This window comes from Lithobates pipiens, unplaced genomic scaffold (genome assembly GCF_037356315.1).
Source record: "Lithobates pipiens isolate NorthernLeopardFrog02 unplaced genomic scaffold, aLitPip1_a1.2 Scaffold_30, whole genome shotgun sequence".
NCBI classification, from domain to species: Eukaryota; Metazoa; Chordata; class Amphibia; order Anura; family Ranidae; genus Lithobates; species Lithobates pipiens.
The window spans coordinates 92,950,712-92,964,853 of record NW_027507791.1 but is presented as its reverse complement, the minus strand read 5'-3'; the positions used below and the strand labels follow the sequence as shown (position 1 = coordinate 92,964,853).

Sequence of the window (14,142 nt, the reverse complement as noted above, 5' to 3'; positions counted from 1 at the left end):
CCCTACTCACTCCATTGTCCTCATTGGATCCCTGCTCTCTCAAATCTTTTTCAACAGTTTTTTCCCCCTCCTATTTCACTGCATACATAAGAATTTTCAAACGTGAGCCTGGGGCAGACACAAGCATGTGAACAGTGGCGGCTGCTCCATTGGGGGTGCAGGGCCCCAAATCTCCATGCCGGGAGCCAGACGCATGGATTTCAATGTGTGTGTGTGTGTTTTTTTTTTGTTTTTTTTTTGTTTTGTTTTTTATAAACGCGTAATTTGGAGCCTGAGGCTCTAATTGGTTTGTATGACAATAGCAAATTTAATATTCGCTATTGTCGTTCTGCTTCTCCTGGCCAATCAGGAAGCGGGTATTAAAGTGGATGTAAACTCCAAATATATATATATATATATATATATATATATATATATATATATATATATAATTATTATTTTTTTTTTTTTATGTCATAATGTAGAGTATAAGATTTTCTATCATTTGAGCCCAGTTTTGCCACAAAGAGTTAATCCAGCTCTGAGCAATCCTCTTTTAATGTTCAATGAGATAAATCTTGACAAACAGAGAAAAACTTTGTCAAATCCTCCCCCTTGCTGTGAGTGACAGGTGATTTACATATCTCGTGCACTAGCCTAAGAGAAATGCATTATTTTTTCATTCCCTCCCACTCTTTTCTTCTGCTCTGCCAGGATTGGATGTTCTCCACCTCCGCATAATTGGACATGCTGAAGTCATGTGGTTACTTTCCTGTCTTTTCACTGGATGTTAGAGATCATGGCAGAGGTTCAGTGTAAGAAATAGACAGGAAAAAATGCATATTGACAAGGGGAGTGTAGAGGTGGGCGGGGAGTCTACTGACATCATGAGTCCACCCACTGAGCTCCAGAGAACAGACCCACCCACAGAATCTGCAGTTTTTCGGAGGGGAGACATTTGACAGGTAAAGATAAATGTAGGAAGCATGTATATCCTCATAGATAACCCCTATAGCAGTAGTTTAGAAAGGATGACATTGGGTTTACATCCACTTTAAGATCTGATTAGCTGGGGTAAGCAATCTTATTGGCTGGGAGCTGGGGGAGGTGCTGAGCAGGAGAGGCAGGGGGAAGCTGGCAAAGCTACCCATGGTCTGGATGGGGTAAATGGAAGGGAGCAGACAGGCGAGCGATGGGGGGCAGGGGATGGGGTTTTGTCTGCTGAGAGACTGGGTTTTTTTTTTTTTTTTTGAGCAATGGGGGGGGGGGGGGTTTGACTGACTGACCGAACACCCCCCCCCCCAATAATAGAATACCAGCTGCCACTGCATGTGAATTAAATGTCATACCATTCTATGTTAATGTGAGGGTCGCCTGCCATAGACATGTTAGATTTCTGAGCACAACTGAAGTGTCGCCTGACATTACATGGATGATATTCACATTTCTGGCCTTCTTCTCCAATCCCTCATTAAATTCTTGCTGTGTCTACTTCCATTAGCTTTCATCTCTCCTTTTTCACATCTCTGTTGTACGGTTCCCCCCAAGATGGGGAAATTGGTGCATTCTCATTTCCACCTCAGCTCCTGCCCAATCCTTCTCCATTAGCCTTTTCTTCTTTCCCTTCGGGATCCCCTCGGGTGTCGAATGACAATTTTTGGCAGGGGTTGTTCCTGAAGCCCGCAGCACTCTCGCAGCCTTTTTGCGGCAGTCCAGAAGGGCTCTCCCTGGAGCCCGCGGCCGCCCACTCGACCTCTTTGCAGCCACCCATGCAGTTCACGGCATGGCTGGGGGGCAGAGACTTGAGGTCAGCTGACTGGTGAGGAATGTGAAGTGGGAGTGGCTGGAGGAGACCTCATCTCCTGACTATAGGTGTCACTGCTATGAGATGCCACAAGGTGATCCGGGTTCACTGTAAGTAACACTACCCGTGATTTATAGCTGCCATTAAAAGTCCCCACTACAGTTTTCAGATCAGCACATGACCTTCATGACCTTGATCAAGAGCTCCTAAGTTGACTGATTAGAACTCCCCCTCCCCCCCCCCCAGCATTACCACTCATCCCATTCCCCCACCAAGGTATAAGAGAAGAAATAAAAATATAGAATACATGGAAGGGAGAGGAAAAGAGGAGGAGAAACAAAGAAAAAGAGAGATTGAGTAAGAGAAAACAAGAAAAGCTGCTAGAGAGAGATGGGGAGAAAAAAAGAAGAAATTGGAATAGAGAGAGATAAGGGAAAGAAAGAAGAACAAAAGATTTGTGCATCCTAAAAACGTACCATAACAGGGTGCAAATTACTTGTCCTGTCTTGGGTGCTGTCAACCCACGCTATGAAAATCATTTTATTGTTAGGGGGGTCCCCAAAACTTGGGAAATTTTATCAAGGGGTCACAGCACCAGTGAGGTTGAGAACCACTGCCTTTGAGGGATTATACACACTGTACAGGTTACACTGTTATGTACAAGTATGCTATTCATTTATAGGTATTTTGAGTGTAATGTCTCTGTATGGTTCCCCAAGATGGAAAGTCAGTATATTCTTCCCCTTGGAGTGGGGGTCTCCAATCTATGGCCCTCCAGTTATTCAGGGACAACAATTCACATCTGTGAATGTAAGAGTTTTACAATGCCTTATGGGATGTGTAGTTCCGCAACAACTGGAGGGACGTAGTTTGGAGATCCCGGCCTTGGAGGAACCATATACACTGTACAAGTCGCACTTTAAATGTACGGTTATGTACAAGTAGGCTATTTTTCATCTTACCAGGTATTTTGAGTTAAATGTCTCGCCATTTTCCCACAGCATGCCTTCTTCAAGCGGAGCTGGTGAACTATGAACGGGTGAAAGAATATTGTCTGAAGGTCCTCAAGAAGGAAGGAGAGAACTTCAAGGCCTTGTACAGATCTGGAGTAGCCTTTTACCACCTGGGAGATTATGACAAAGCACTCTACTACTTGAAGGAAGCCAAGAGTCGACAGCCAACAGGTAACCTTTTATTCTGGGGATAAACATAGGTGTACGTAGGGGGAGTTCTGCCATTTTGACATTAAAGTGGTCCCATCAGATTACATAAGTAATACGTACAATTAATACTTGTATTTATTACCTCCCACAGAGATCAGTTATCCCTCTGTTAATGCCTTCCATCTGCTTTTCAGTTTATAGGAAGCCATCTTTGTTCAGGCATCATCCAGGGTCAGTATCTACTTACTGGACTGAGATTCCAACTCAGAAATGACTCAAGTATGTACAGTAATCCTGGTGCCTTTACAGTTCTTCCCTGTATTCACAAATGTCTGACACAGATCAACTTCTGCTGCATCCTCTCACCTTGTGACATGCTGTGGTGTTTGTGTCGTAGTCTGATCACTGGGGTAGAAGATACTAAGGACATTTTCTACTGTCTGGCACATATTGATAAAGTCTTGGCCTCAATTGAGTTTATTGACTAGAGCTCAGGGATTGCATTTGAATGATAAAAGATATAGAGTTTTTTTTTTAAATAATACCTCTGTTCAGCCACAAAATGATGCTGTACACATGAAAACCTATAATGTATAGCGCCAATAGGAGCAAACCTCCTACTAGAGCTGCTGGGGTTACTAGAATTTTCCATTTTTATTTTTTATTTTTTTCTTAATTTCTTCACAAAGGGACCACAACTTAGGCCTCATTCACACAAGGCAAATCCAGTCAGCGGAGTCCTCCAGCTCAGCCGTTGATCTCCACTGAGCCAGTCAGATGACAGGTCCGTCTCTGCTCACTGGGCGGGGAGAGGCCTGTCAGAGCGCCACTGATTCCTATGGAGGGATCGGACAAAAACGGACAGCATGTCTGTTTTCATCAGATCTCATCTGATCCGCCAGGACGGATGAGAACGTATCACCATACGTCTGATTTTAACGGATTGGAACGGATCGGATGTCAGCGGACATGGTCATCGCTGACATCCGTCGCTCCATAGACCTTCATGGAGCATCCATTCAGGTCCGCCTAAAAAAACTGACAGGCGGACCTGAACGGTCCGTCTCTGTGAAAGGGGCCTAAAGCTGGTTATACACTTTGAAATTTGCTTAGACGCCTTTCACACTGGTGCGTTTTTCAGGTGCTTTAGCGTTAAAAGTGCGCGTAAAGCGCCTGAAAGAAGCCTCATCTGTAATCCCAATGTGAAAGCCCAAGTGCTTTTACACTGAGATGCTGCGCCGGCAAGGCGTCAAAGTCCTGCAAGCAGCTTCTTTGCAGCACTGCAGACAAGCTGCTTGCAGGACTTTTTTGATGCCCTGCCAGCGCAGCGCCTCAGTGTGAAAGCACTCGGGCTTTCACGTTGGGATTTTTTTAACGCTAAAGCGCCTGAAAAACGCCTCAGTGTGAAAGGGGTCTTAGTGAGTGGCCCAGTCTGCGCACACCCGCACCACATCACTCAATTTGAAAAATCAAAGCAGACATGCAGAAAATGGTCAGAGAGCGGCTGCATCTGATCAGATATAACTGTCTGGGTATTTTGAAAGCCACCCCTGCCAGCTGATGGAATACAATGTCCTAGCAGGGGGATTCATTTCTCGGGACTGCAGAGAAAAAAATTTAATCTAATGGTGTATGGACAGCTATATGTTAACTAATTAGTGTACTTGTCAGGTTTACTAGGTAAACTTGTTTGCCTAATAAAGTAAATTTTACCACAATATATTTGCACATACTTACGTTAACGTTAAGGAAACTTAAATTGCATTTATGCCCAAATCTGATGTGTTTTTTTTTTTTTTTTTTTTTTTTTTTTTTGTAATGAGTAGAGCATAATAGGGTTAGTGGATATTGTTCATATTATATTTGTATTGTGCATACGTTATATATGTGCATCTATGTATATGTGGGTAAAGACTTTGAAACAGCAAACTGCACTTAAAGAAGACTTTAAAGTGTTACTAACCCCCCCCAACACCGTAAAATCAGTCTTTATATACAATAAAGCATGCTTGTTATATATACTGTGGAACCTAAGGGGTTAGTCCTCCTCATTGTGTAAAAATACTGTTTTATACGGTCTTCTCTGATCCTCCCCTTTTTACTGTCCCCAATCCATCTGCTGATAGAGCAGAGCCCTAGGAGGCACTCTGCACATGCTCAGTTTAGTAGCATGTGCACTATCCAAAATCAGGGGTCATGCAGCTTAATAGGACAGTAGGAGGAGAATGAAAACTCCTCTTAAGTGTTTTAACTAGTTCTTGGCTGGGCACTTTTATAAGTCACAAGACTGCTATATACTGCTGAGGAGAAAATGTATTTAGCAGTTTATATCTACAGAAATAATTGTATATCCATATTCTGTGTACTGTGGGAGACCACATATAGTGAATGCAGGGTCCTGGGCTTAGTAACAATATAATGCTCAATTTTAGTGGAAGAAAAACCCAGCTTTCTCACTTTTTTTTATTTCTTTATTTTTATATTAGTTTGTTTGCCTTTACCCAGTTTATAATGTAGCTGTTACTGTTAAAAGTAGGCTTATATGCTCCCTATGTGACCTTTTATGTATAGGCCCTCTCCAGAGAGAGAGAGAGAGAGAGCCTCTGTAGGACCTCCTAAATTGATCTGATAATGTCATCATTTCACTTTTAGGAGGATGAACTTCAACTACAACCCCCCCCCCCCTTACCCATTCAGCAATGTAGTCGCCCATGTGTACGGTCATGTCCGCGTTACTGAATCATAAGTAGTTTGAATGTCACCTCTGTGCTACATTTCAAAATCCACATTCTCCTGCTCACCTGATTCCTGGCACCATGACCGCAAGCATGAACCCAGAAATGTACAGAAACAAACAATGTCTGGAGTTCACTGAACTGACCATACAAAGCACCAATACATACCGCAAGAATAAACTTTACAAGCAGGCCATTACTGCCACAGCTTGTGTAAAAAAAAAAAACAAGAAAAAAAAGAAGCCTCACATTGATGTAGAAATGCAGGTATAATTGGTTTTTCTGTTTCTGCCAGTAACATTTTTGGGTGATATCTACCTACTTCCTGTTCTGTCTTCAGGACAGGAAATGGGGGGGGGGGGGGGGGGGATCCCTCCAATGGCAACACAAGCAGCAATGAAAATGTATCGCCCTCACTCTATCCAGAATGTTTTGCCTGTTTCTTCTTTTGCAAGAATGTAGTGAATTGGGAAACAAATAGACTGTTATCTTAAACAGTTCCTGGTTTAGCTGGCTTTTAATCCATTGATGCCAATAACATATGAAATGGTGCACTAATTAACGGTACTTAAAGTGGGGTACCCCCTAAAAAAAAAAAAAAAAATTAAAAGTCAGCAGCTACAAATACTGCAGCTGCTGGCTTTTAATAATCGGACACTTACCTGCCCCAGGGTCCAGCGATGCGGGGGAACGAAGCCCCCCCCCTCGCTCCCCGCTTCACTCGCGGCGCCGTCATGCATACTGTGGGCACCCGGCTGTGGCTTCACAGCCGGGCACCCACTGCGCATGCGCGAGTGGCGCAGGGCGCCGTGATACGCCGTACAGTCACCTGGGACACATGACAGGTCCCAGGTGAATGTGCGGCGTGAGGGGAAGTGATGTCACCAGCCCGGGCAATGAAGAAGGCAGATTACGAGGGACCCCCTAGCAACCGGTATTTAGAGGTGAGTAAAAAAATTTTTTTTTGCCAATTATTTTTTTTTTATTTTTTTTACGAATTTTAAGCAGCTTTTATTTTTTTGGTGGCAACACCACTTTAAGTTATTTTCATGGCTAAGGAGTTTTAATAGAAGACGAATACTTCTTACAGAGGGCATGTCACCAGAATGACAGGGAATTTTGAGTGGTTAACAATAAAAGTAGTGTGTTACTATAATTATTTGGGTAATGATGATCTTGCCACTCCACTTGTAATTCTTCCCTCCTCTGAAGTGAGCACACCTTGTAAGTTAATTGCAGTACTGAGAGCTATAAAACCACACAGAACACAGTTGTGAGAAACAGTTTGTCAACCCTCAGGAATTGTCAGCATTCTGCATGAATGGCTCCGACATTGTGAGCTGATCTTCATCTAACTACTAATAATAAAGGCAGTATTTATTTAACCACCTCAATCCCGGACACTTTTACCCCCTTGCTGCCTAGGCCAGTTTTCAGCTTTCAGCGCTCACACCTTGTGACACTGTACCTGTATGACATTTACCTTTTTTGTTTGAGACAGAGCTTTCTTTTGCTGGTGTTTAATCACCACTAAGACTTTGTTTAGCAAAAAAAAATAAAAAATCTGAAAATTTAAGAAAAAAACCCTGTTCTCTATTTCTGGTATACATTTTTGCAAATAAGTCATTTTTATACTTCACTGATGTGTGCTGATGAGGGAGCACTAATAGACAATGATAGTCTTCACTGATGGGCAGTGATGAAGAAGAACTGATAGAGGCACTGATGGGAAATAATATGCTGCACTGATGAACACTGATTGGCTTTCTGTTCCTCCAGACCATGACAGCGATGAGGAATGGAAATGACGATAACAGGCATTTACATGTGATCAGCTGTGATTGGACACAGCTGATCACATGGTATCTCATTAGCTCTTTACCATAATCGGTAATGCAATATGTCCAAGGGACACAGCCCCCCACCAATCGCCATACTACACGACAAGAATGAGAGAACTTTGCGTAACATACAAGAAAGGTCCCAATCGGCTGTCATTGTACAATGGGTCGGGCGGGAACCGGTTAACCTCAACTGCAAGAATTAGAAAAAAATATATACTCTTACAGTGGGGCCCTCCACACACTGCAAGGGTTAAATGCTTATTCAGTCAAGAGGTGCTGGAATAAAGAGATACTTCCTGAAATAATCCCTCACTCCAGTGGTGAGACTTGTCCCCCGTCGGCTCCATTCTGAGGCTGGCCATGGATGACTTGTGTGTTTTTTTTTTTTTTTTTTGGCAAGGTGAATAGAGGAATCCTTCCCACTGTGTTTATTGTATTGACAGTGGGGACTCCTTCACTGTCAGAATAAACTGATCAGTGCTGCAGCATCTGACCAAATGAAAGTTTTTACAACAGAAGTCAATCATTAGATCAACATCTGTCGCGCAGGAATGACTATAAATGGATTGAAATTCATTCAGGTCTTGCTAAACCAGCTGAATTTTGATCCATCTATAGTCAGCTTAAGCTACTGATGGCCGTGGTTGCACCTTCACCCCCACCATGTACAGTGCAGTGTTATTAGCCCTGTATATGAGGGCACCAAGGGACCACTCACAGACCAGAGCTTTGGGGAGAAGAGGGCAGTGCCATCCAAAGCAGAGGTTAGGTTAAGTATTTATTAATGCCTGTTCCTCTACCCCCTATAAGTAATGAAAATGTAACCTTTTACAGTATTCGGGACTGCAAAAGTTGTTGTTTTTTTTGTTTGGAGTTGGGCTTTTAAAAGAACATATCACCTTGTCCACTTAGGGCAAATGACAGTCTCAATAAAAGCCCACCAGTAGACCCAGACATGGTCACCTATACAGCTCTACTTCATTGCTCCTTCCCCCATCACAGCCTTTCAAAAATACCAGCTTTTGGAGCTTGCAGGAAGTGATGACGTTGCCTCCTTTTGGCCATGTTTCGGCCAAGCACATGGATTCGTGGGAGGGGGTCACATACTCCTCCATTCCTGAAAGCACTGGATGTTATGTGTTTAAAACTGGTTGGAGGCATTTTTTTTAAAGAGACCCAGTTGCTTTACCCAGAATGGACAAAGGGGCAGGGTCACTTTAAAGTAGAACTATAGGCAAAACGTTTTTATTTTATTTTATTTAGGAAAGAGTAATGGAGGTTGTAAACCCTGCAAGGTTTAGTTTTACCATCTTTGTCCTATTGGGGATATCTACCTTCACTTCCTGTCCCATAGCTAAATCTCTGCAATTTAAGGGAATTCCTTGGGGACACCCGGGTCAACATAACTAATATTTCCCCTCCATTACTTTTTTGAGGACACTTCTTTTTTATTTCTTTTACTTTCACTTTTAATGATAATGGTAAACTGGACAAATAGAGAGGGTAAATCTCCTTAAAGCTTCCACCCATATGAAAGTCAGCAGCTACAAAAAGTTTAGCTACTGACTTTTAATAATTGAACACTCACCTGTCCCACGGTCCAGCGACGTGGGTGAATGAAGCAGTACTCCTCTCCCAATCCTCTTTTTGGCACCGGCATTGTGACTGTGGGTGCCCAGCTGTGGCTTCACACCCGTGCACGCACTGTGCATGTGCGAGCTGTGCTGAGCAGCACACTGTGATTGGCCAGGCAGTCTTCTGGGACCTGCGACGTGTCCCAGAAGATTGCATGGGGGGGGGGGGGTGAATTTCCTTCCGGCTCCTTGAAGTCAGAGGAGGAAGTGGGAGCTGGATGCCCCTAAAAAGAGGGTATCCCCCCCCCAAACAATTACATGCCATGGGTGGAACTCCACTTTAATGGGGACACAGACAGGAAAAAAACTGAAAATTGTGTCATACTTACCGTAATTTTCTTTTCCTGGTGCCTATCCATGGCAGCTTACCTGTGACAAACTCTGCCTTGGTTCCTCCCTCAGGATCAGTGAATATCTTTAAAAGAGGGAGTCAGAGACCCCCCCCCCCCCCCCCCCCACCCCAGCATTCTTAAGTGATATAGCATACCGTGGGTGGGTGTGTATGTTGCCATGGATAAGCACCAGGAAAAGAAAATGACAGTAAGTATGATACAGTTTTCTACAATGTTTTCCTGGTTCCTCCATGGCTGCATACCCATGACAACTAGCTAGACAGGTGGGATCATGCTTAGAATTTTTTTTTTTTATTTAGAAGAGACTATTGTTTAGTTTTAGATGATAATGCCGTCTTGATGGCTTATCTGCTGAATTCAACAGATGAGAGAGCCCCTGGGTCTACTCTGTAATGTTTTTCATAAATGTGTGCTGAGATGACAATGATGATGCCCTGCAGATGGTTTCAACCGACACCTTCGCCCTTGCTGCCCACAAGGCAGAAACCGACCTGGTGGAATGAGCTTGAATTGAAGTAGGTCGTTCCAGACCTCTTGCCCCATACGCCTTTTGGATCGCTTTTGTTATTCATGATGCAATTGTCCTAGTCATTGCCTCTTTGCCCTTATTTTTTCCCCAAGGGATAACAAATAATTTGGGTGAGCTGCTGAAGGTGGCCGTGACACGGAGGTAGTGTTTCAGAATGGCTGCTATGTTAAGTTCGCAAAGAGACTCCGCATCCTGGTTAGAAAAGGCTGGTAGGGTCCAGGGCTCCGATAGACTAGTGGAGAAAGATGCTTTAGGGACAAATCCACAACTGTCCTGAGTTCTACCCTGTCTGGGTAGAAGATGATGTTGTTGTCATCTGCTCCTAAGGCTTGAAGCTCTGATACCCTTCTGCCGGATGTTACTGCAATTTAAAAAGGATAGTTTCAGGGTTAGGTTCCATAATGAAATAGTTTCTGAAGGAGCGAACAGTTTCAGATAAGGCTTCCAGGACAATGGAGAGGTCCCAGGAGTGGAAGGACTGTCTGATAGGCGGACGTATCTTCCTGACTACTTTAAAAAATTGCACCACTAGTGGGTCTGCTGCCGGTTGTGGCAGAAATGGCTGCCACTTGTACTTTTAAGGTACTTGGCCCTAATCCCAAATCTAGACCTGCTTGGAGGACATCCAGGGGTGGGCTTATTGGAGTTGAAGCTTTTGCCAGTGGCGAAGAACCGGAATTTGTTACAGACTCTGTTGTACATGGTATCTGTGGAAGGTTTGCGTGCCTTGAATTGAGATGACGGTTGCAGAGCAACCCAGAGACTGGAACCTCTTCCGCTTAATATCCAGACGTGGAGGTTCAGTTTCTGGGGATGAGTGTGATGCCCTTGTGACGGGAGAAATTATATTGAAGGTATCCTCACTGGAGGATTGATGCTCAGACACATTGCCATTGAGAACCATGGATGCCTTGGCCAATATGGTAGGACTGTCTTGTCTGTCGCTAATTTGGAGAGGAGTCTCGAGATAAAAGGGCGTGGAGGGAAGGCATAAGCTAGGCTGTATGGCCAGGGACTTGACAGGGCATCCATTGTTTCTGCCCGAGGGAGAGGCAGACGTGAGATAAACATTGGTAGTTTCATATTGACTATTGATGCAAATAGGTCCAGTTTGGGAAGGCCCCACCTGTGTACTACCCAACTGAATATTCTTGGGTGTAGGGACCACTCGGGCTCTAAGAATCTCCGGGATAGGAGATCGGCTTTTCTGTTCAGGTGACCTGGAAGATCCTTTATTTTTATTTTTTATTTTTTTTTTTAAAGATATGATACAGATACAAACATAAAAACAAAAACAACTTTGCGTTGCATATAGATTGTAATGAGCACATCAAGTATAACAATCAAACAAAACAGTTGTATGTGAGTGAAGGTCGTCATTCAGTCTGACTCATACCACTCGCTGAAGTCTAATATAGCGTAAACATAAACATCTGTGCCCATCACTCTTTGTCTATTTTTTATTTTATTGAAAGAGAAAATTGGAAGGGGAAAGGAAGAGAAGACAAGGGGGAGAGAGAGGGAGAGGAAAAAAATTCCAGGGGGAGGCGGGAGGGGAGGGGCAGTTGCCCCCGCGGAGCCAAGATCGGTAATGCTGAACTGTCGATGGGGATCCTAGACAGTGGATCCTGTCGTGTATTGATGTAATTCGTCAGAGAAGCAAAAAAGGAGAAGCAAAAAAGGTTCCAATGATACCATCTGGACTTAAGTCAGAGGAACATATCTCGCAAAGCAGAGGTCAGATCTTCCATTTGCTCAATGTCCTTCACTCTTGCGAACCATTGGGCTACCGTTGGCGCAGACTGTTGCTTCCAAAGAGGTGAGATGCTGGCCCAAGCAACATTAAGGAGATGCTTGAGGAGGGATTTGTGGTAATGTTTCCTTGACAGGGGAGTAAGGTTAAGGAGAACCGCTGCTGGGTTATCCTGAAGGGAAATGTCTGTGAGCTTCTGTACGAGTTTAAGCACCAGCTGCCAAAAAGTTTGTAGCACAGGGCAGTCCCAGAAAATATGTACCTGGGTGTAGGCCGCAGCGGCAACAGAGATCACTTTGTAGAAGATATATCTTAGCCAGCACTGAAGTAGTTCTGTACCAGCTCGCCACTATTTTATATGTGGTCTCTTGATATTTTCTGCACAGAGAAGATTTCTGTGCGAAAAAGAGTATGCATTCTTTTTGGGGTTCTGTGAAGATGACTTGCAAATCTCTCTCCCATTTTGCTAAGAATGGGGGGTCTTCACTGGCATGAAGGTCCAATAAAGATTTGTAGGAGGTTGCTAAGGACCTTCGGATAGGTCCCTCACCCAAGCAGAGTTCCTCCAAAAGAGTGGAGCTTTCTGCCAAAGTGGGTTGGTTTGGACAGTGAGCCAAGAAAGTGAGATAATTGGTTGATCCTCCAGCGATCTAATGAGAGTGGTGCCTGACCTGAGAGCAAGTTTTGAGGGTCTAATGGAACCCTTCTCTAAATTTTCATCAAGCCACTCCCTGAGCACTTTTAATTAAGCTTCTGACAGATTAAAAAGGTGGCTGAAAGGTATTTCAGCCCCTGGGAGCAGCTCAATGGGGCAATCATATGGGCGGTGAGGAGGTAATTGATCTGCATTTTTCTTATCACAAACATCCCGGAACGCATGGTATTGTGGAGGCAAGTTGTGATATGACTGGGTAGTTACCACACCAACTTGCAATTCCTCAACCAGCGGAGAACTTGTTTGGTAAGATTCCCTACAGTGTCCCTTGCAGTGGGAAGATGTGAAATCTATGGTCCATGTTCCCCAGTTGATAGAGGGATTGTGAATGAATGCCCAAAATGATGGGGAAATTTAAGTGATGTGGTCAACTGAAAGCTGATGGTCAGCCTCAAACTGGGTTACCAGAGGAACTGTTTTATGGGTAACAGGTCCTGAGGATAAGGGTGAACCATCAATCGTCTTCATCTCAATAGGAGCAGATGTATTTCTGGGTTGAATGTTTATTGCGGTGGGCAAACTCTGTCCATAACGTTTTCTCCAGCCCCAGAGTCCAGCATAGCAGAGCAGGGGATTTCACGGCCCTCAGAAATAATCTTAATAGGGATGACAAAATGAGACGGTGGAGAATTTACTTTATTTTCTTCGAGAATCAATGGGGAGATAGACTGGGTAATAGAGTTGATTTGTTCAGGCAGGATCACATCAGTCACCGCAATTGTTCTTCTAACCTTGTTAGGACAGTTAACTGCGTAATGCCCAGAGTCTCCACAATATAGACAGAGGTTCTCTGAACGTCGTCTTTCTTTCTTTCTCCTGAAAAGAAATGGATCTCTTAATTGCACCAACCTGCATAGGTTCAGCTGTGTCAGAATCTGGAGTAACTCTTGGATCCTTCTGAACAAATTGACTAAACCCATGCCACCATTACTTCCAAACGTTCCCAGCCTCTTCTTCCTCCTTTCTGTAAGCCTCTGATCAACTCGGATACATAGTTGGGTGAAGGCTTCAAGATCATTAAGAGTCTCTAATCTGGCAAGCTCATCTTTTACCTGTTCAGAAAGCCCTTGGCGGAACTGACTTTTGCGCTGCTGGGTTTTAAGTGGTATCTGCCATCCAACGTCTGAATTTTAGCTGTGTACTTAGCAACAGAGTGTTTTACCCTGCTGTAAACTATGCAACTTTGCTTCAGCCATAGTGCAGCGCTTGGGCTCATCAAAAACTTGATTCATCGCATCCTTGAAAGTCTGGAAATTATTCAGCATGGCACGGTCTTGCTCGATATAGGGGGAGGCCCAGGCTAGAGCTTTCCCAGTCAGGAGGTTGATAACAAACATTACCTTTTGTCTTTCAGAAATGAATGCAGTGGGTCGCATTTGGAAATAGATGCAACACTGGTTAAGAAAACCTCTAATGGTGGCGATCGCCATTAAACTTGGGTGGGTGAGGCATATGCGCGTTAGTATAATCTCGAGAGCGTAGATCCAGCAATTGTTTTGTCAGACCACGGATCTCTTTGTGCTGCTCCTTCACCACGCCTTCCAGTATGGAGAATTTTTCTTGGTAAGTGACACCGAACTCCTGCAGCTCTGCAATTTGCTGCCTGAATGGAGCCACAGCATTTGCTATAGAG

At 44.0% G+C, this 14,142-nt stretch overlaps 1 protein-coding gene across 3 annotated transcripts in view; it reads left to right on the top strand.

Annotated features, from left to right (window-relative positions):
• The window catches only part of TTC9 (tetratricopeptide repeat domain 9), a 78,554-nt gene that overhangs the window by 30,968 nt on the left and 33,444 nt on the right, over positions 1-14,142 (top strand). The window contains exons 2-3 of one of the 3 annotated variants that reach the window (XM_077464620.1): positions 2,785-2,967; positions 3,141-3,225. In XM_077464620.1, coding sequence (XP_077320746.1) covers positions 2,785-2,967; positions 3,141-3,220 — 263 coding nt within the window. In that variant the 3' untranslated portion in view covers positions 3,221-3,225. The remainder of the gene's footprint in view (positions 1-2,784; positions 2,968-3,140; positions 3,226-14,142) is intronic. The other 2 variants (XM_077464618.1, XM_077464619.1) reach the window with 2 other exon arrangements.